Raw genomic sequence first — 21,593 nt, 5'->3', positions numbered from 1 at the left:
AAAACGTGCGGTTTTCAGATGATAATATGTTTAATTAGGGTTTTCCAACGAGAGCAGCTGGAGGAAATCCAGATGGCTCAGAGATTTCTCTCAAACGACACATCTCAAGTCATCTCGACCTCCAGCTCTCGCTCATCATCCGTCACGCAAACCAGGCGTCACTGCGGACCGAAATAAAAAGAAAAACGAAAGCCGTCATTAGTCCGTCGCACAAATGAATCCTCTGTGTTTTCGGCCGCCCGGAGTCGGACCACATCCTCGCTGACATCCTCTCGGCAACCACCTGTTTCCATGGGTATCACGGTAACGAGCAGAGGGAATAACGAGGTCGTGGGAGTGGAAGGAGACGCGGGGGGGGGGGGTCTAAACACAGGCAGGAGGGGAGGAAGCTCCCATTTATAATTCATGTCAGGAGAATTATCATCAGCACTGTGGCATTTGGGATGAATTATTGATTGTGTCTCGGGAAGCTTTATGTAAAAACTTTCAGTTGGCGGAGGGGGGTGTCCTGATGGACAGGGCGTGAAGGGGCAGGTGAAGCAGTCACCTGATCCTTCTGCCGGATCCAGGTGTGGAGGATGTTGGAGGAGGAGCAGAAGTAAACGAGACACAAATCCTTTAATTAAAGATGCAACACTGAAATGTGAGAATACTCTTAACTACAGGTTCAGCAGCTCCACAAGCTGTAAAGTTTAATCCAAAATAACGCATCAAATTCATGTTTGCATGTTTAGGATGCAAAACAAAACCAAAGCATTCGATTGGATCCACGTGACGATGAGTTTAATCAGTTCAGTCAGAAGTTATATTTAAAGTAAAACAGACTTCAGACATTACTTCAGTGAGGTCACATCAGTCCAGAACCTAAAGATAACCTGAGGAATCCTTCTCACTCGGGTCTTGACAGTAAAGGACTGCTGCTGAGGATGTGGTCACTAATGGAAGGAGACGCACTGACCTGAGTGTGTGACCCTGGCTGCTTGACCCTTAACCCCCCCCCCCCCTCCAACACTTACTGCTGCGCTCTCTACAGCCTGAGTCAGACGTGAATCACTGTCCAGTTTCTATTATGTCATGTAAATATATGAAAACACCAACGTGTAACCTTCCAGAGTGAATGGAAATAGCAGCTCGTCCATATCATGTCTTATAGAAACAGGTCACTGTGGCTCAAGCTGCACCAAATTGCATAAAGTCATAGATATCGATCCTCTAAATATATTTATCTTTCATTCCCTGTTAAATTAGTGAAAATGTCAAAAACAATCTCTGCAGATCCGCAACAAAATTCAATGTTTTTCTTTAAGCTCATGTCCTATTGTTCCCTCAAATTCTGTGGATATTCTTTGTAATCCCACTGATAAACAAACAAATAAACAAATGGGTGATAACATAACCTCATTGACGGAATAATTATAATCAAATAGACTTTTTCTACAGGTGAGAATAATTATTATTATTATATAGCACTTTTCTTCGCAATGTGAAGTGTTTTTACAAAAAATGGAAAAAACAATAAAACAAAAAGGTAAAATGAATAGAAACGTCCATGTGAATCCATTTGACTCTTCAGTGTAGCTGTTGTAACAAAACAAACACTTTCTGTGAATAGTTAATGGAGCAAATCTTTGCCAAAGTGTTCACTAAGTTTACACAACAAAACAACAACAAAACAAGCCTGAGGCGTAGCCTGCAGACGCCTCCCTGACCCCTTTAATGAATCACAAATGGACTTATCTGTTAAAATATGTGCATATATATATATATACACACACATGCAAAATCCCACTAATCCTCTTTAATTGTCTTCTATAAAATGTTTAGTACCACTTGCATGCCATAAAATGGTATTTCCTTGTAAAACAATGCACGGCGCGCTGTCCAGACACAAGCCACAGGCATGTAAATACCTCGACAAGCAACAAAAGACAGCAGAGAGATCTGGGGTCTAATGTATTTTACATGTATGAGAATGTTCACATAGTGAGAACAAATGAGCTCAGGGTCAGAGACTGAGCTCTTGGGGCTGAGGTTAAATACAACCTCAGTAAACAGTGTCCAGACTGGACTGCGGCTGAGGCACGTTCCAGATGTTTGCAGCACTGGGCGTGGATGCTGAGCAACGATGGCTATTTTCTGCAGCGGACGGCAGAAGGGAAATGGAAACGAGCAGGATTTTCAGTAAACGCAGGATTTCAGAGCGGCACAGAGGACAATCAAACACTCGCAGTCACACTGTCCTGACGCAATGATGGCTCGTGCGCCCGCCGGCTCATTCTTATCACAACATACTCGCACCAGGAGTGGGTGTGAGATGAATGAGTGGGGAGAGGAGGACAGTGAGGAAGGGGAGAGATAGATGAGGGGAGTGAGGAGGACCAGGAAATGGAGCAGTTGGCACAGATTAAATTGTGTGTGTGTGTGTGTGTGTGTGTTGTTTCCTCCACATTAGTACCCTCCATCTGTTTCAAGGTGTGTTTTCTGTATTAGACATTACAATAATCGGATGATAGGTTGGGATGCAGAGGACGTTTCTGAATAAAACATCCGATTCCCCCGTTATAATGAAATGCATTTTTGCTGTAAAGTGGAAAAGTTCAGAGAAACACGTGTTCAAATCATCACTGTGAGTTTCCTGGTAAAATGCACGTAAACAAAAGAGATCACACCGACGGTGCGATTTCCATTTAAATGCAGCGCACAAACAAAAACCCATTCACTACACTATCAAGTCGATGAGCATCACTCGAACGGCTCCGACACTTCACGACTCAGTCAGTCGAGACGCCGCCGCTGTTCAGAAGAGGCAGACAAAGATGCCAGCAGCAGTGTCTGCGTTCCAAACAAACGACGAACGGAATCCGGTGGTTAACGTGTCGGGGAGCTTCCTTCCTTCCTCCGCCTCGCCCCCCCCCCCCCGCCCGCCCGCCACCGACGACGACGACGACGAAAAATCACCAAACTGTTGATAGATGGTTAACAGGTGCGGGCTAATTATGCTAATCGCGGCAACAGCCAAATAAACTGATTGCCATGTTCATTTAAATGACAGCAATGTTCCTTTGGTGGCTAATTAAAACAGGTCGGGAGACAGGAAACGAGGCGGCAGGGTGCGGATGCAGGGAGGTGTTTAAATAGAAGCGTTCTCCGGGGTCTACTGTAATAAGCTGTATTTCATTGGTTTAATGATGTCATAATGAATTTCTAATGATGGGGGATGGGTTAGGGTGCGAGGAAGAGGAGGGTGGTGATGTGTGCATGAGACAGTACAGTGCAGAACAGTCCCCCCCCCCCCTGCGATTAGAGAACACAACAAGGGAGTAGTAGCTCACGCTGTATGTGGCAAAGTGTGTTCCCGCTTGAAATGAGTTAAGTAATGAAAATAAAAATCAGTAGAGGACGTCGGGCAGGATATGTGCTCCATCTGTTTTAATACTAGCCCCACAGGTTCGAGGGAAGGTTTTCAAGGGGCAATTACTTTTTCTTTTTTTCCCCCAGCATTGGGCCCAGTTGCCCCCCCAGTCTCTGTTAGCCTGCGACCCAGGAAATGGCATCATTAGGAGGCAGAGAGGGAAGATGAACTCTCGGGACAGTGGAAGCCAATGTGGATTCATGGGCTGATTAATGTTCATGTGGGCAGCTGCTGTCAACACCCGCCGTCTTCCCTCATCTCCACATGCCTCTGTTTTGATTCCACTCAATAAGATGGGGGGGTTAAAAATCAACATTTTCGGTTCAAAGGAGTTCCACCAGGTACATACCTAGAGATCTTCTTTTTCATCCATGAGGGAATTACCTTTGCTTCTCTGTTTTTATTCCCCTTTCCCTCTCCTGCTACAGTTCTATTCATGATGTAAAATGCTAACACAAGGAAGGTTAGGCAGTACATCAATACAGTGTTACTGTTACCTATTAGGCTACAGTAATAAAACCAGGAAAGAATACACACACACACACACACAATGTAAGTCGAGCCAAATGGCTGCACCGAGTGAGGATATTGAAGTAAAGAGAGATCACAGAACATAGGTGGTCTGGGAATGGTTTGGATTTCTGAAGCTGGACGAACAGCAGAGCGAAAATCCTTTGCAAGATATACAGGTGCCTGTAGAAGTGGTAAACCCAAAAGGAGCATTACTATCCCAGGAAACAGAAAGCAAAAAGTGTGCACCACCAAATTCATGGTGTAGGCACCCAAGCTCACGAAGAAAAAGTCTCTTGTGGTATCGTTAGTTGAAATCCCAGCAGCAGTCGGTTGTGTCTGCCTTTTCAGACACTACTGGATATGATAAGAGTTCCAAAATAAAAAGGAGCAGAGGCACAGGGAGTGCAACTTCATATTTTATAGTGAAAGAGATTATGCCAGTTGCCACTTTGGAATAAAAAACTGATTTTAAAAGCTCATGAAAGTGATTCTTTCCTCATTAATTTTACTAAATGTGTATAAATTTAGAGTGATAGTAGTTTTCTCCATTTCATCCACCAGCACTAAGGATTATTCACTTTTTAAAGTACCAGAAAAATCCAATTTCAATCCAAAAGCAAAAGATAAAATCACAAAGCAGAAGATATTTGACCAATATTTGGCATTTCTTCTCATTGCTGCACACAAATATACAATGAGGACAAAAAAACAGGAAGTATGAAATCTTTGGTGTAAAAAAACAGCGGTGGTACAAATCAGACTCTAGCAGGACACCATCGCCTCAGAAAACAAAAAGGTAACCACTGCTCATACACATTATGAATGATGTCTGTTTTCTTACTTAATTCTGAAAACCCTCTAAACCACGGCTGTGATATAACCGTCCGTCTCCAGACAGTTTGGTATTCCAGAGTAAGCAGTTTGTGGCGCACTCAAGCAAAAGCTGTCAGAGGACGTGTCTCGGGGAGGGACGGGCTGCACAAGTTGCACCGAGCGTCGCCTGCAGCCTCGACTGCACCACTTTCCAAACAGATTCGCTCGTACGGCCGACGTCTCGGGCAGGTTTCAGGAAAAATCCCAGAAGTGAAACGAAATTTGACAAGTTTCTATCAGTAGATTTGTGTCAGCAGTTGTTTATATTATATAACGACATGTTTGGCCTGTATATAGCAGATACTGCAATGTGCTATGGGGGGTTTAAAGGGTCCTCGGTTTGAAAATATGCATTTAACATTTGCAGAGGCTCCAAAGCCGGTCGACGTTTTCACATTTTTCTTTGTGTAATGTAGCGACAAAAGGATGATACGGAAAGAAGCGATGAATTGATACTGTACAATGATACACACTGCATGCGTGACAGAGGTTAGAATCCCCCATTGTTTGCAAGTGGATGTGCACACAAAGAAACTTTTGTGCCAAGGTAACAAAAGAGGAAAAGAGCGCATGAATCGACGAGCTGGAAAAAAGTATAAAAAGCTATGAAGAAAGTAACTGGAGGAAAAGCACGAGCGCTCTTATGTTTCGTTTATGAGGCATTCTCGCTATTTAAATGTATGTCACATTAGTGGGGATCTACTCAATTCGATATATTATAATGTGATGTTTGGCCTTAATGGAAAATCAATGGCGGGACAAGCCCTCCACCACGGAGACCATACAAAAGCAATTTCCAAATTGACATACGGAGGGTCTCTGTGATTGATTCCGACTGCTGTTGGATTTTAATACCGTTCGCCGTGAGCTCATTGACTCTCAGAGACGGTCTTGCGGTTTATCTACAAACTGCCAAATGGGCCCTCGTCTTTTTTTTTTCACTCCCCTCTTCTCTCTCTCTCTCTCTCGTCTTTTTTCTTTCTCCATCTTTACCTCGACTCCCTCGTCTCTGGCCTAACATGCAGAGGCCGGATATGTTGAATTAAAATCGGCTACTTTAGATAAATGGGGAGATGAGTTTGAACGCAAACACATCCGCTTTGTAATCGATCGTGGCGAGATGCGATGCAGTTCATTCATATCTCCGCAGAGTAACCCCCCCCCTCTGCTGGAGTACACAAACAAACACAATACTGCAAAGATACAGCATTAACATTCCCACTGTGCCAATCCTGACACAACGGCATCAGCTGTCATCAATTCAATGACATCATACTGTCCCAGCTGCTGGAATTAACAGCCGACAAGCCAAGAAAGAACTGTCCTGACCCCCTGTCTGTACACAGAGACACACACACACACACACGCTGTAGTCAGAGGCATTAGAAAATGGACGGAAACAATTCACTCTGAGAAGCTGAGGCCAGCAGGGTAATGCCAATCATGGATTACCAGTCAATCCCTTCCCCCGTCTCTATCAAGCGGGCGGGTCCCTCTCCAGGAGCTTTCAGCCACGAGACAAGAGACGACGCCGTAAACCTGTCGCCTGTTCTCCTGTCTCCTCTGCAGCAAATTGGTATCGATGCTGTGATGTTTTTCCTCACAAGCTGTACACAACACAGTTTAATTGCATAGAATCACTGAGATATACAGCCACAAACCTTGAGTTAAAACAACTTTCATCCATTTTCCCACCAGTTATCCAGGTCTGAGTCACAGACGCAGCAGAGCCCAGATGTGCCACATCCTCCAGCGGCTCCTGGGGGATCCCGAGGCATTCCCAAACCAGGTGGGATACATAATCCTCACTGGCTCGACTGTAAGTCCATGTCCAACATGCCCAGAATTTGTACAAAGGGAGTCCTTTCAAGGCAAAAGAGTGTGACTTCTACAACTACTACCCTCTTCCTTCCACTCGAATTCCAAGAGCGCCAACCCGACACAGGGGCTGACCTTCTGGCCACAACTCGAGGCAGCAAGGAAAGGTAAACACAACCTCTCAGATTCCCTCAGAGGTGGTCTCATGACTGCTCATTTAACACATGCACAAATTCACTTGAATATCCCCCACGAAGCTCCGAGGACATGCCAGTGAGTGAGTCAGCCTTTTACTGCTGAGCCGACACCCACGTCCACAGCAGGCTGTTAGAAAGCAGAGTTGGGTTTAACTCCCGTCCCGCAGTGACCTGAGATGAGATTACTGACCCTTAAGTGTTACACCAAATGCTCATCTGAGCACGGGGACGTTGATGGAGCTGACAGATTGGACTTTCAAGGGCCTTCAAACCCGAGCAAACCACACGGGCTCTCACACGTGTACTCACTCTCACACATGCACTCACTCGTCCAATGACACACACACAAGCTTCTTAAAGATTTAAATGAGGGCAACATGGGTGGGCACACATTCCCAAGATGCATTGCAGCTAATAGTCGCATGATCCCAACACCCACGCATCTTGGGGAAAACCATGAAAAGCTTATTTTTCATTTGGTACCACACATCTTATCTTTTCATCTGACAAAAGCAGGACGTATCTCCGACATGATGCTATCTCGCCCACATGCAGCATCATGTCTCTGAGCACCTTCCGTAGTTGCAACAGTTCTGAGCCGATCACAGTGTCGGCTCGGCGTTAAAACTCACTTTGCCGAAGTCTCTGACGTCGAAGAGGTCGAAGGGGTCGAACAGCTCACTGTTGCGCAGGCCGAACTTGTCGTGGCAAACCTTGAGGAATGTCCGGATGTTCTTCAAGCACAGGAACTGCAAGAAACAAACAAGACAACGACATTTTAATGCATGTTTAAATTTTTTATGATTCCAGTGATAACAGCCTGAACTCATACCTGTTATTAAACACTCACATACACACACAATATTTACTCTATATACTTGGTTGTATTTGTGTTTTCTGTATATTTACAGTTATCTATAATACAGTTTATAGTTAAACTGATTTCTGCTCCTGAGCTTCTCTCTCTCTCTGATCCAGATAAGAGCCTCAGAGGAGCCTCCTGACATCAGAGCTCAGAAGTGTCTTCAGATGAGCCCACCGGCAAAGACCCGCCCGGAGGTGAACGTGGCCGATCGGATGGAGACACTGGCCTCGCACTGAAAAGGTCACGGGTCGCCAGTCTCACAAACAATAACCACGGGACTATCTTCAAAATACTCAAGAATCAAGACATTAACCTGAAGTCATGTGAAGAGCTTTGAGGTATTTAGAGATAAGATGATAGAGAAGACGAGGCTGTCAGAGATATTTAAAGATTATTCTTTATGGTATTTTTAACCTCTTCTCAGAATTACACAAAACACAAAATGTATTTTCTTAATCTTCCCATTTTGAATGATTTATTACTATGTCAAATTCGCCATTATTTGCCATTGCCAATATGTCTTATCTACAGTGTTCCACATCTGGTGGAGAGAGGAAAGCTGGACCAGTATTTCAGTTTATATTCGTTTATTGCAGATTGATATCTGCTTTTTCTGCAATGGCTTCTCCACACCAGTCAGGTGAATGAAACGTAGCCTGTGAGAATTTGAGACAGGTGATTCACATAAGGGGGAAGGGGTTCATATAATAAGTTGCCTGCAGAAGCCCAAAAAATATGCATAATAAACCACATAATAAATTCTCTGGTCACGGATAATGATGGTTCCCAGTCTCTCTAAAATATGCAATCGCACAGATAAACCTTCAGGGATGTGGAACAGACCAATAACTGCACAGGAGTATTGAAATATTAAAGATCAGGATAACTGTCTTCCATCTCTCTCTCTCTCTCTCTCTCTCTCTCTCTCTCTGTGTGAAGAACACATTACCTCGCGTGCAAATCCAGATGCTGCTCAGATATGCCCTTTCATTTCTCTGAGCGTGAGCGATACGAACTGATGGCCACGGAGGCAGAATGTATACGCTAAATAGATTTGAGCGAGGGAAGCCGACGTGGAACAAAACGCTCAATTGTCTGTTTCTGCTGAAAGACACAACACGCTTCATCCTTAAAGTGGCTGTTGTGTACAAACTGGTGACGGGACCAGTACCCCTCTACGTCACTGGTCCCATTAGACTCGTTCACATCAACACCAACGTTGTGACATTAAACCAATTAGGACAACAGTCTGAATAAGACACTGTCCCGGAAGAAGCATTTTCTGATCTATTTAACTCGAATAAAGTCACACTCGGTTAGACCAATAACTGAATTAAGCCAATACGCGAGTATTACCGAGTATTCGGACACATTGTGTTGACATGTATAGATGTTAATTGCAGTAAAACATCCTGTGGGAGTCTTCACGGCATATTGTGACTCGTATGGGGCAGTTACCAACAACAGGATGCGATGTTGTCATGAGTCACAATCAGACAATTAGCATCTCGTGTTCACATCACAATCAAAACTAGATCGACACTCAGCATGGGATTCATATCTCCGTCTAACTGGGGCCACATTTCTCAGCTACAAATGTGTGGTGCTCGGTGATTTCTATTTGGATTTGCACAAAATTGCAAAACACTCATCGATGCCAATCCCTTACATATGTGTCTGTTTTCTTTTTCTCCGTGATTGACACACAAAAAGAGAAATTAACTATCTTGAAATATTGAAAGTCCAAAGAAATCCTGGATGCTCCCCCAGATTCAGATGTGCACCAGAATTAAAGACCCGTATCGCATCCCTTTACAGAGTTTAGTGGAAATCCATCCTGTAGTTTGTGTGTAACGCTGCCAACTAACAGACAAAGGGAACAAACACAGATGAGAACCAGAAAGTCTTATTTAGAATGAGGTCAATAGTCTGAATATTCCAGTTATTGGGCTGAATATCAGCTTCACAGCAGCTTCAGGTACAGAAACACACAGCAGGGCCTCCTCGCTCTGCAGGAATAGAAAAGTGCACAATGTTCTCATTTAAACCTTCAAGTTAAACTGCAGTTTGATGAGCCTCACGGTTTCCTGTTGCTACAATTGACAATGTGGGACTTCAACCGCAGCAGCCTCCTGCACTAATTAGCTTCCACGCTTTGGATGAGGCCTGAAAAGACAAATCAACTCCCTCTGGTTTCCACTCCACTGACTTTTCAGATGAGAGGCGGCTCCATCTGATATTTTCTGGTATTTTGCGGTATTTCATTTGGCCTCTGCCGGCCACACCTGAGAGCCTCGCTGACTCATTCTCATTCATGTGCGCACATCTGCTCGGTCCCAGTGTCACGGGTGTGAACCCCATAAGAGAGACACACTGGCCAGTGGGAAGAGCCGCGATTGGCCGGCTCGCCAAAGTGACATTTACAGTTCAGCTGCGAAGGTTATCGTGCCCGCGGATCCTCACGTGCAGTGGTGGAAAAAAAAAAAGCCCAGATATGAAAAAGGTAACATTTGCTGGAGTGCTTTTGAGATGTGAGGGAGAAGGAGAGAGGGGCTCTGTAGATATGGATCAGCAGTGGGGGGAAGATGTGTCTGACATTCTAATATATGTTTGGCGATAACAGAGCCGGGGTAGTGGTTAAAAAAAAAAGAATTGCTATGATCTAGATGAAAAAAATACACCATTTCCTGTGGAGTGGGGGAGTGTGAGTGCACCTGGGAATAAACAGAGCGCGGTCATCTCCTTGGGCTCGGGCTGCACCATCCATCTGAAATTACCTCACAGTGGCCTGCAACGCATTAAAGCACAGGTACTCCTCCATTTCTCACCGTGTCATGAGAGCGTGTTGCTCACACAACGGACTGCGACACACAAACTGAGCTCAATTGACTTCAATGCCGATGGAATTCAAAGGTTGGAAGAGTCCTATATGTGCACTTATGTACATAAACTATAAAAAAAAATAACACATTTGACTTCAGGCTATTGTTTAACTGATAATACGATCAAACGATTAATTATCTACACTTGTTTCAAGTTCTTTATTAAGTAAAAATGCCAAAGAGTTGCTGGTTAATGATGAATTTTCTCAGTTTTTTTTTTAAAGATAATGCATATAAGTGATTATGAAGATAATAATAGTTACAACCGTCCTTTAAAGGAAAAATCAATTGGCAGATTGAAGACTTTTCCCTATCGGGGGCCATAATGGGAACCTCACTCTTCATGGAGGGGGGGGGGAGCACATTTATGTCCAACATCCATGAACGATTCCTTACTCAGTAAATTAAACCCTTGCCTACCACTGGCTCTACAGCTCAAGACGTGCATTATTAAATATATTTAGCAAATTTTCCTGAAGCAGAAATTGAAAATCTACATATTCATTGCATTTTAATCTCAATGCTTATTAAATACAAGATGAAAAACTGAATTGCCTCAGTTTGTGAAAGAGTCAAGCAACTGGTGGCGGGACTGGGGCACTCCAGGGGCCAATAGGTTTCCATTGTGGCCAAAGGGGCATTGGGCCCCTCGTGGATCCGCCCATGTAACTTCAACACGTTACATCACTTTTTCATTTTCAGGACGGCAGCCCGGGTCATTACCGCACGACAGTTTCACTCTGTTTCATTATACTGCAGAACGGTGGCAGCGCCGTTTCAAGCCACCAAAAGAAACGTGTGGTTTTATGGCTAAAACGTTGCAATAAAAGTTGATTGCAAGTGAAGCACATTAAGCAGGTGCTTGTTCCCAATTACAAGCAATTACATTATTAAATATTTTTTTCCCAGCACCTGTCACAAAAAGGTCGTTTTGGCTTTTTTTTTTACAGTGTCACACAGAAGACCTGCAACAGTTTTCAAGCACTTGCGTCAAGTGTGGGCTGTTTGGTCCATCGTTTCAAACCCACTTGTCACGACTCACTTAATACTGGCTCCTGAAAATCGCATGATTTTCTCAAGGCTTTCAGCCCTGAAAGCAAGAGCAGCAATTACCAGAGCAAACTCTCGCTGTGATCACAAGATACTAAATCAGACTTTTCACAAATTATAGCCGAGGAAAAAGAAGGTCAGAGAGAGAGAGAGAGAGAGAGAGAGAGAGAGAGAGAGAGAGAGAGAGAGAGAGAGAGAGAGCAAGAAAGAGGCAGAAGAAAAGAGAGGAGGTGAGGAGAAAATGATAGAGAGAGCGATTGCCTGTAGGTGGACTTACAAGGTGCATGGCTCGCGTGCTCCACTGGAGCGTCAGCTCAGATTTTGACTCCTCAGTCAAGAGCAAACAGCTCTTAAAAGAGGTAGACGTGTTGTCAGGAAGGATGGAGAGAGAGAGAGGAGGGAGGGAGAGGAGCAGCAAAGAGTCAGGTAACAAAGAGCCGTCACCTCCCTGACAAGCCCATCTACTATATCACTACGCCACATCACACACAGAGGAATAATGCATTACTCCTCTGGGAGGGGTGGGCCCTTATCTGCACACACTCCGAGATGCTCGTATCTGACGAGATACAAATTAGAGCATCCTCGTAAAATCTGAACAACAGCATGTAAAAGAAATGGGACGGAGGGAAAACTTGGGAAGATGTGAAAGATCGGGGAAGGGTGTGAGGAGGAGGAGGAGGAGGAGGAGGGAGGAGAGAGGAAAAGGTGGCGTGTTTTCCCAAAACCTCAGCTCTTTGGTGTATGGGAGGAGGGAGAGGTCGGGAAAGAGAGAACTCAACCCACAGGGGAGAAGAAGAGGGAGAAGCTGTGACAGGCTGAGAAACAAGAGGAAACTGTTAGAGAAATGATGTGAACAGAACATGTTTCCTGGATCAATCATCTCCATGGATTTACAACTGAATAGCTAACAAAATAATAACAACCTTCGTGTCTGGCTCATGTTTTCTATCCACCGTCAGACACTGAGGTTTCAGTAATTATTGGTCAATTTGGGGCAAAGGAAAGTAAATAAATAATACGTTTTTAAAAAATAGTTTTAAAATAACAGTTTTGACGTAATGTCAACAATGTAGAGTTGCAGGGATATCTAATGAATTTAGCTCTAAATCTGGATTCTGGGATAAAGGCAATAAAAGCAAAGGGGTTACGCTCTCAAACGGCCTTTAGTTCCTGTTTCTATCCACAAATATAAGTTTTAATGAACAACAAAGTTGTAGAAGGTACAGATAATAACACAATAACACTTCTTCACTGGTGTACGGGGGTCAACAGGTTCTCTGGCAATATGCTGCCCCCTATTTGTTTAGCATGATTTCAACAAATAGCCCATTCTTACTCATTGGCCTTTTAAAGGGGGCTATAATCTGCAGACTGAGGTGAGTCACAAAGATGATCACACACTCAGACAAGAGTCAATGAAACAGACGAGTAACTGTCTGGGAACTGTGTGTGGTCTCACACTCACACACACACACACACACACACACACACACACACACACACACACACACACACACACACACACACACACACACACACACACACACACACACACACACACACACACACACACACACACACACACACACACAAGCCCCCTCGTGTTGTGTCTAGGCCAGTGAATCACTCCACACCTTCAGAACAACAGGGGGCTCCCAGCAGGTGAGAGAGCAGCAAAGAGAGCTCATATGAAGCCAAGACAAAGCTGAGCTGTTTCCGACCAAGCTGCACACACACACACACACACACACACACACACACACACACACACACACACACACACACACACACACACACACACACACACACACACACACACACACACACACACACACACACACACACACACACGCACACACACACCTATACAAACTCTCACACAACCACACGAATGCTTTCTGCAGGTGATGATGGATCTCGTAAACTTTGCGCTTGGTTAATGATCCCACAGCCGAGGGTGTTGATTGCTTTTCGGCTAAGGAGAGATTTAGTGATCAGCGCTCGAGCTTTCCAAAAATACACCTCATCAGAATTGCTTGACTCTACGGCGCAGAAAATGTCCATTATAGTGGCGTCTTATTCAGTCTCGGCTGAAAATGAAAAGACGGAGGAAAGAATGAAGGAAAGAAAATGTGCTCTTGTGATAAATCTCCTGCCTGCGGTGATGCTAGCTCTCTGCGGAGCTTTCATGTACATGTCCTGTTAAGAAAAGTACTGGTATTACTTGTATTGTTGATAGACTCAAGTCTTTTCAGTAATCGCATTTTCAAAAAGAGGAGCCTAAGGTAAAGATAATCGAAATATGCAGTGTCCTTAACATCAAAGCAGTCCAGCAGTTCAATAATATGATAAATCCTAGACATATTTAATAAGTACATAAGTTTTCAATCATACAGTGTGTGAAATATTCCCGAAAGTGATTAATCAGTTATCAAAATAGCTGATAATATATTTTATGCTGATGACGAATTGTCATATTATCAATTTTCAGCTCAAGTCTTTGGGTAAAACTCTAACTGCTGCTCAAACTAACGATATTTCAGTTCAGGCGAATAGGAAAACTAACAGTATAAAGTAAATAACACTAATACCATGATAAACCAGCCTGTCAACAGTTAACCCAGCACTGAATTGATGTCGTATCATGTGATCAATTTGTGTCTCAATTCACCAGCAGATGTGATCAATAACAAAAGGAGGTAAACAAAGCACTAATTCCTCTGTTTTTCTTTTCAAAACTTAATTCAATCCAGAGTTTTTTCATGTCTGCGATCAATGAGCTCTCTTATTTGAAATCAATATCTGCTTTGATCAACGTTCGCAACCAGCAAAAGGCTCCTCCCAGTTTCCCAGGGTCCAAGCTTTCAACACTTAGAGAAAGAGTAGATTCTAAACGACGCTAAATGAATTGTTGTGTTGAAACTAACCAGGAGTTTAATGGTTCATCGTGAGAAATGTAAAGATCCTCGTGGCACTTGGACACCCAGCTGTGGCAGGTGAGTAAACGTTTAGGTGCTGCATGTGCACCCACAGCGGATTAATGAACTGGGGATCCCACTTCCAGGTCACCCAGATGTTTAAGTCAGAGAGGGGAAAGGCCCTGCTCCTGCAAATTAGAGAAGAGGACGCCGAATGAATAATTCATTACAATAGTATGCAAATGTGTTCATCTCCTGCTATTAGCCCTAAAAGCCTGTAAGCAGGTGTGGATTGACCAGAGGTTTTGAATCTCATCAGCAGAACTGCTTCGTTAGCGAGGCCCACGTGGCTCATGTTAAAATGTGAAAGTTAAATAGGCTAAGTACAGTTTTTAAAAAGGTTAATCCTCATTACAAAAGAAGATCATTGGGCTTAGAGCACCGACTCTGGAGGGAGAACGCCGCCGTGATTGTCGAGCATGACGCCATAATTAAATCAAGTCCACCTTCACCTTTACACTGGCCACTCGTAAAAAAAAAAACACACCACCAGCGTTAGTGGGGGGTCGCAGATAAGAAGCACGAGGATGAAAGCATTAGCTGAAAGTAACATGCCATCGGTAACATGCTCGGAACATGGAAACATCAGGTCATTCGTGAGGATAGAGGAGCAGTGAACCCGACACTAACTGAGCAAGGAGGCGACTTCCTGGAAAAGGGAAGCTTTTGTGTGGGAGAGAGTGAAAAGAAAGAGAAGGGATTTGTCTTCAAGGTCCTGCTCGTCTCTCTGCTGAGGCGGAAACCACCACAGGACAAAACCTGCTCTCATGGAGGATGAGAGAGAAAGAGGAAGAGGGGCACGTTTTTCAACCTGTGCTTTAAAATACCAGCCACTGGTAATACGCTGTGAATCATATTTATCTCATATTTTTTTATAAGGTTCTGTCTTGATAAAATCTGTCCTACCTCTTCTTCCTTGAGTGAAAGTAAAACATTTTAACATCGGTGTGTTGCCGGTAGTCTTTCGCGAAAAATATTTTATTCTTAAGATTATTTTCAGATCCTCAAATTGTTGTATATACCTCAAATTTGAGGTGGACAGCGGTAGTATTGGTGGTGGAGGCACCTTCCTCTACTCAGGAGTCTTAAGTAAAGTTAGATAAATTAGTTAAACATCTATTTTTATATTTAAAAAAACAAAATCCATTCCAATTATATATGTTTTATATTTACAGCTTGAAAACTTCATAAATAATTTGCGCAAAACTACTTTAAACTTACTGAGGAAGACAAGTGGTGACCTTCACAAATAGTGGCGATGAAGAAGAGCTCAACAGCGAGTTTTAGACAAAAGCAAACAAAAGGCATCGACTATTATCACCTTAATTCTACCTGACTTGATTTTTCAATTTCCTCTGACCTTTCATATATATGTTTTCCTCTGTGGACTAGTAATAATTCATAAAGCCTCTTTTCTCTGAAGTCGAATAAACTGCACACAACATATTTCTACTCTTTGTTTTTGTTTTTTTGTGGCTGTTTTTGATATCGTGAAAGACAGGATTCACCTTTGGATGACCGTCTATATCTCCATTTGCTCTTTCAAAGAGGAGGCAGTTGAGTTTTTTTCACAACAGACTATAATAAATATCACCATCATCATCATCCTCCGTGCCCTGCTGGCTGCCCTGCGTTTCACTCTGAGATTGTCGCAGTCTCAAGGAATCAGCCTGAGGACACAGAGAAAGAAAAACCCTTTTACTCCAAGACTAACATCGGCCAAGACGCTGAAACATCCTGGTGCACACTGCAGTCCTCTAGGTTCTCTGCTACACTTCATGTAAATATGAATCTATAGTGTAACTAAGCAACAGGCCATGCTGCAGAGACTCAGGAGAGCGAGGCGTGTTTGAGGCATTTCCACCCCGGGCGTAGCTGCAGACTCGAGGCTTGATGAATGTGAAAGGGAGGTCCGTCGAGAATCCCAGACACCCATGGATCAATGGCCACGTAATTTATGACATCAGACCGGGGAGGGGAAGGCTGCATTTATCTTTTTCCCCGCTGAGTTCCCCCTCACAACTTAAGGCTCACGGGAGCGATTCAGCTCCGCGGTGAGATATGTTACCTTTCACTTCTTTCCACGCAAAAAAGAAACCCTTGCATCATACGTGTAACTTTACCTCCATGAACATCCTAACTGTGCCGAGCACGGACACATTTAAAGTCCATTAACTGTGTTAAACGATCTTTGGCAGAACTGAGTTGGCTCTGGGCTTATAAACATACGTCCAAAGAATTAACAAGTAACTATAAATCAGTGCAAATTTATGCATTTTGACACAGAAGATAACAATAACATTAACACCCTATTAACACTTCTTCTCACATGGCTCAATCGAGAACACTGATACTTCTCTGAATCCAAACCAAATGATGCTGCCACTACAAACACACATGAAGTAGGTTTAGATATTAATCTGCTGATCAGCTACACGACTTGGAAATTTAAATATTTCTGCTCCATTACAATTAAACAACCCTCTCACAAACATCTGATAGGCTCATGAGATATAATCTTTGTGTGGATTAAACAGCGGAGCAGAGCAAGATCAATAATTGGGACAAGCTGAAAGCCGAGTCTTTCATAATCATCACTTCCTCGTGCAGGAGTACTTACACACAGCAGCTCTGTTACTAGAACTGAAACAATCGATTCGTCGTTAAATACCTAAAATTAATTTGTTGTTTTCGTCGTTTCCTCTAATTAATTCTAACCCCCCCAGCCGACAGACCACGGATCTGCAGAACAAAACCAGCAATCAGGGCCCGAAGCAGTGTGGTCTCAGGAAGGACATTTCATTGTACCCGAGTATGATGACAAAAGAGGCCTTCTATCCTAATTGTTTGACTGCAGCTTCTCAAGTGTGAACAATTGCTGCTTTTTTCCTAATTTCTACTTTAATTAACTGAGTGTTCATTGGGGTTTTTAGCGTCAGTCAAACAAAGCAAACTATCTGACGGCGTTAGCTTTGGATTGGGAAAATTGTGAAGTACCTTTTGTGTTTTCTGACATTTCATATCCCCAATTACCATTATTTCGTTTTAGTAGTTGCAGCCTGATTGCTGCTGCTCGTACAAACTGATCGTGTCTTTCACCACAGATTTATTGTGATTCCATTGTAGACGTAGGCAAGCGAGCCCTTCTTGACATGTGCTAGAGGGCCAAGACACTGACATCTGAAACCACTGTGAGTGTCAAGTGTTTGTCACTCCTTTGTTTAGGGAGACTATCAGGTACACAGGGGGATGCAGCTCCGGGCTCCTGATGGCTGTGATTATCTCCAAGGTGACTAATGCTATTAACATGGAGAGCAGCCTGTTAATTAGCCGACCGGCTCTGGGGCAGAGCTCGGCCTCCTTTAATCATCATAGCCACAGCTTGGATAAACAATCATTCAATCACACAACGCCGGCTTTGCTGCGACACACAATACAGCAATCAGTCAATTTACAGATTAAGTGACTGGATACAGTTTACATCCATTCAGTGGTGCAGTGGACAGAGGTTCCCACTGGGCACTCAGCCAGAGCGAAGGAAACATGAGACCCCAGCGATACCGGCGTGCAGACGCTGTACGGTTTGATTTCAGAACGACAATCACAGTGGGAATAGTCAACATCTCATGTTTGCCCACTCTGCACATTCTGATAATCTGCTGTTTGCACAAAACACTTAAATATTAGTCACAGCTGCACCTTTGCCAAGAAACACAATTGGTTCTATTGCAGCAATTGTAGTTTGATATACTTTCATACAATGACCTGATTGGCTGGCAGGTGTCTTTTAAATTCATATAGCATGACGCCTCGAGCAAAGATCATATTAGCCACTGTACTGAATTGGTGGGGGGTAACCATGGTAACAATACTTCTAATTCTTACACTCTGGAGCTCACTGAAACCTAATCATGAGTTAAACTGACTACAAAAAACTTTAATTAATGGATTATGGTTTGGACTCATGGGGCACATGGCACTTTAGTGCAGACTACAAGTGCATCGGCGCTGAGCAGAGCGCATACATCCGACAGAGCCGAACAAGCCGACACTTGACTGTGAAGTTCTTATGGTACAAATGTAAAAGAAAAAGGAATATTTGTTATTTTTCATAAAACATAGATTAGGAAAGTAAAATAAATATATTCCTAGATCCATCAAGTGGATCAGCGGTCGTCCGAGGCTGCAGTTTTCTACCCAAACGTGACCCACAGCTGATGTTTTACCTGATTACCGGCACGTACAGTGTAAAAAAGTCAAGTAGACAACCAAGCACATGTGACCGAACCAGACCTGAAGCTGCTGGTCGACAGTCCGGCTGATTCTTCAGAGACTAGGAGCTAAAACCAAGTGTTTCAGACAGAGGCTGAAAAGAGGAGCTGCAGCATTGTGCAGTACAAGGAAAGTGATGTGTTTTCTGAAGATTAACAACCTAAATATGATTATTTAAATGTACATGTGTGTGAAAAACTTATAGTATGTTTTTTGTGCAACCCAAGGCGCCAATTAACAGCATCTGTGAGCTCATTATCCTGACATGACACAGGTTAACGGGTGACGTGACCTCCGTCAGTTGGAAGGAGTGAAACTTTCTCCAGAGCCGCCTGTGACCCAGGAGCTAGGGCCGCGTTGAGAGGGCATCAATTCTTCATTCGAGTGGCTCATCTTGACTCAAACGCGTCACGAGCCTTGGCCTAAATGAAGCCACTATGTTTACACTTTATCCTGACAGCTTAAGGTCAGTAAATACTGTCCTCTGTCACATTGCATCACATTGTCACAACTATTTTTTTTTGGGCCCTTGTCACCGCCAGTGTAGCCGCAATCAACAACATTATGTATTGGGGGCACACTTTCTGCTTATACTTGTCCTGCAAATTACATCGGAAAGCTTGTTGGCACCGTCCCTCGCAATTAATCACCGTTGAGATAAAGGCATTGTCAGCATGGAGAGAAAAAGAGAGCGAAAGCTTAAGCTGAGGTGGCAAGGGAGGGTTAGCGAGTATGTTTTTGTTTATTTCTGAGCTTCGTGCAAAGATGGCGAGGGAGTATTGGTCATGAAAACCTCTCATCTTCGTGACAGTTAATTATCCATTTACGTCGCTCCTTCGCCATCGTCTCACGTGTCACCCACACCTGTCGCTGTGATCTCCTCCGCACCGTTCCCGATGAAATTGAATTAACTCCTCGCATAAATGTGACCCAGCTGTCCGGGCTGCTCCTATAAGGTAGGAGTCTGAGCAGATCAAAGAGCAAAAGAAAAAGGCTTAAATCTTATCTTTTCAGACACAGCGAGAAATAACACAGAAGTCTGGACGAGAAAGAGATACAAAGAGCCTTGTCAGATGGATGTAGCGGCGGCGGAGAGCAAGGCGGAGAGCAAGGCGGAGAGCAAGGCGGGATCAAACGTCCGGTTTCTGCTGGTAATCCTTCTCGAGAGGAGAGGGGAGGAGAGGCGAGGAGGAGGAGGAGGAGGAGGGCAACTGTGCCACAGAAAGCAAATGTTATTGCCTTTTTTTTCACCCCGCAGACGAAGCAACGCCAGCCCCTCCACGGCTCTCCAGACAGTCTGGCACACGGGCCACAGGAGGAAACCTTCGGATAGATCAGAGCCCTGAGCCTCAAGCATGGAAAGAGTATGTGTAGACCGTGTGCAAGTGTCTGTGTGTGTCTGTGTGTGTACGTGTGTGCACATATGTAGCTGCTTATGCCTTTCAGATTGCAACACTCTTCCTGTTCCGTAATAGGAGGTTTTAGCCCACGTACATACAATGTCTGGAAACCACAACATGGCAGCAGTGTAAAGGAACCCATAAAAAACACAGGGTTCTCCTTCTTTTTATACCTCAATGATGACACTGAGAACATATGTCATGTCTTAAGACATTCAACAGATAGCTCCAGGACTTTATCCCCAGAGACGGCTTCATGTGAAAAACTATAACACATTTAACGTACGCTCTAAAGATATATCAGGAATATGTTTTTTTTCCAGCCAAGTCATTTTGCTCCGTGTTCACTAAGAGACAACGGAGGGATATTTCTCACACATTTCTTTTATTGCATGAGTATCTGTGCAAGTAAAATATGTCTTCATAAACATGAGTAAAAACAAGACACACATTCCCCATAATTGTTCCAGTAAATTATCAAACAGGAAAAATGACAGATTCAGCAATAATCACAGTTTTCTGTCTAAAAACGCATCCAAGTCCTAATCACACTGCTGAGCCAGTAGTCCAGTAAAAACAAGACCTCAATCACCACAAACAGACCTCCAGATAACTACAGGGTGGAGGTAGCCAGCTCGTGATGATGGGTCTGGCCCCGCTCCCAGTCAGACTCTCCAGAAAATCGAACTGGTCAATCAGGAGAACGTAGATATGATGACGGAGAGGGAAGCGACCAGTGGGAGCATCGAGAGCCAATGGGGCTGCTGCTGCTGAGAGGTCGGTTTGATTTGTCCAGTCTGGATGGTATATACAAACTGTTTTATATTCATATGTCGTTTTGTGCCGCTTGGTTCTAGCTTGGATTAAGTTACCAAACGGAGCCACCTCTCAAACCAGACGGGGTCTCGGAGAGCACCTCCACAAAAGCTAACGCTCTACCTCGCCATGTTTATCAGGATCCACTCCAAAATGTTATGGGTTCCTTCACCTGCTAACTAACAAACGAAAAAAGCAAACGTCAATGAAAACATATCTAAATCTAACCATTAACCAAATGGTTGTTGGGATTTTCTAAAAATGCTTGGAGCAATAAAGTCGAGGCTCAAGAAAAAGAGCTGGCCAGCTAACTACATGAACTATAGAGGCACAGGCCCATAAATTCAAAACATTTAATCTCTGGAACCCACAGCATGTCATGACTGTCTATTAAGATGACGTGTTTACATTTCAGCACCATTTATTTATGTTGAATCGTCAAATATCACAAAAAAAAAACCTCACTATCAAGGATCAAGATCCTGGAGGGACTGAGCGTCGGTTGACGGAGCCG

The 21,593-nt window shown here is 43.7% G+C and overlaps 1 protein-coding gene across 11 annotated transcripts in view; it reads right to left on the bottom strand.

Annotated features, from left to right (window-relative positions):
* The window catches only part of vav2 (vav 2 guanine nucleotide exchange factor), a 172,668-nt gene that overhangs the window by 114,951 nt on the left and 36,124 nt on the right, over positions 1–21,593 (bottom strand). For all 11 annotated transcript variants that reach the window (XM_035184580.2, XM_035184581.2, XM_035184587.2 and 8 more), the window contains exon 2: positions 7,446–7,562. In XM_035184580.2, the coding sequence (XP_035040471.1) occupies positions 7,446–7,562 (117 nt within the window). The remainder of the gene's footprint in view (positions 1–7,445; positions 7,563–21,593) is intronic.

This window comes from Hippoglossus stenolepis, chromosome 18, assembly GCF_022539355.2.
Source record: "Hippoglossus stenolepis isolate QCI-W04-F060 chromosome 18, HSTE1.2, whole genome shotgun sequence".
Taxonomy (NCBI): Eukaryota; Metazoa; Chordata; class Actinopteri; order Pleuronectiformes; family Pleuronectidae; genus Hippoglossus; species Hippoglossus stenolepis.
Note: the sequence above shows the minus strand (reverse complement) of the source record. Positions and strands in the feature narration are given on the sequence as shown.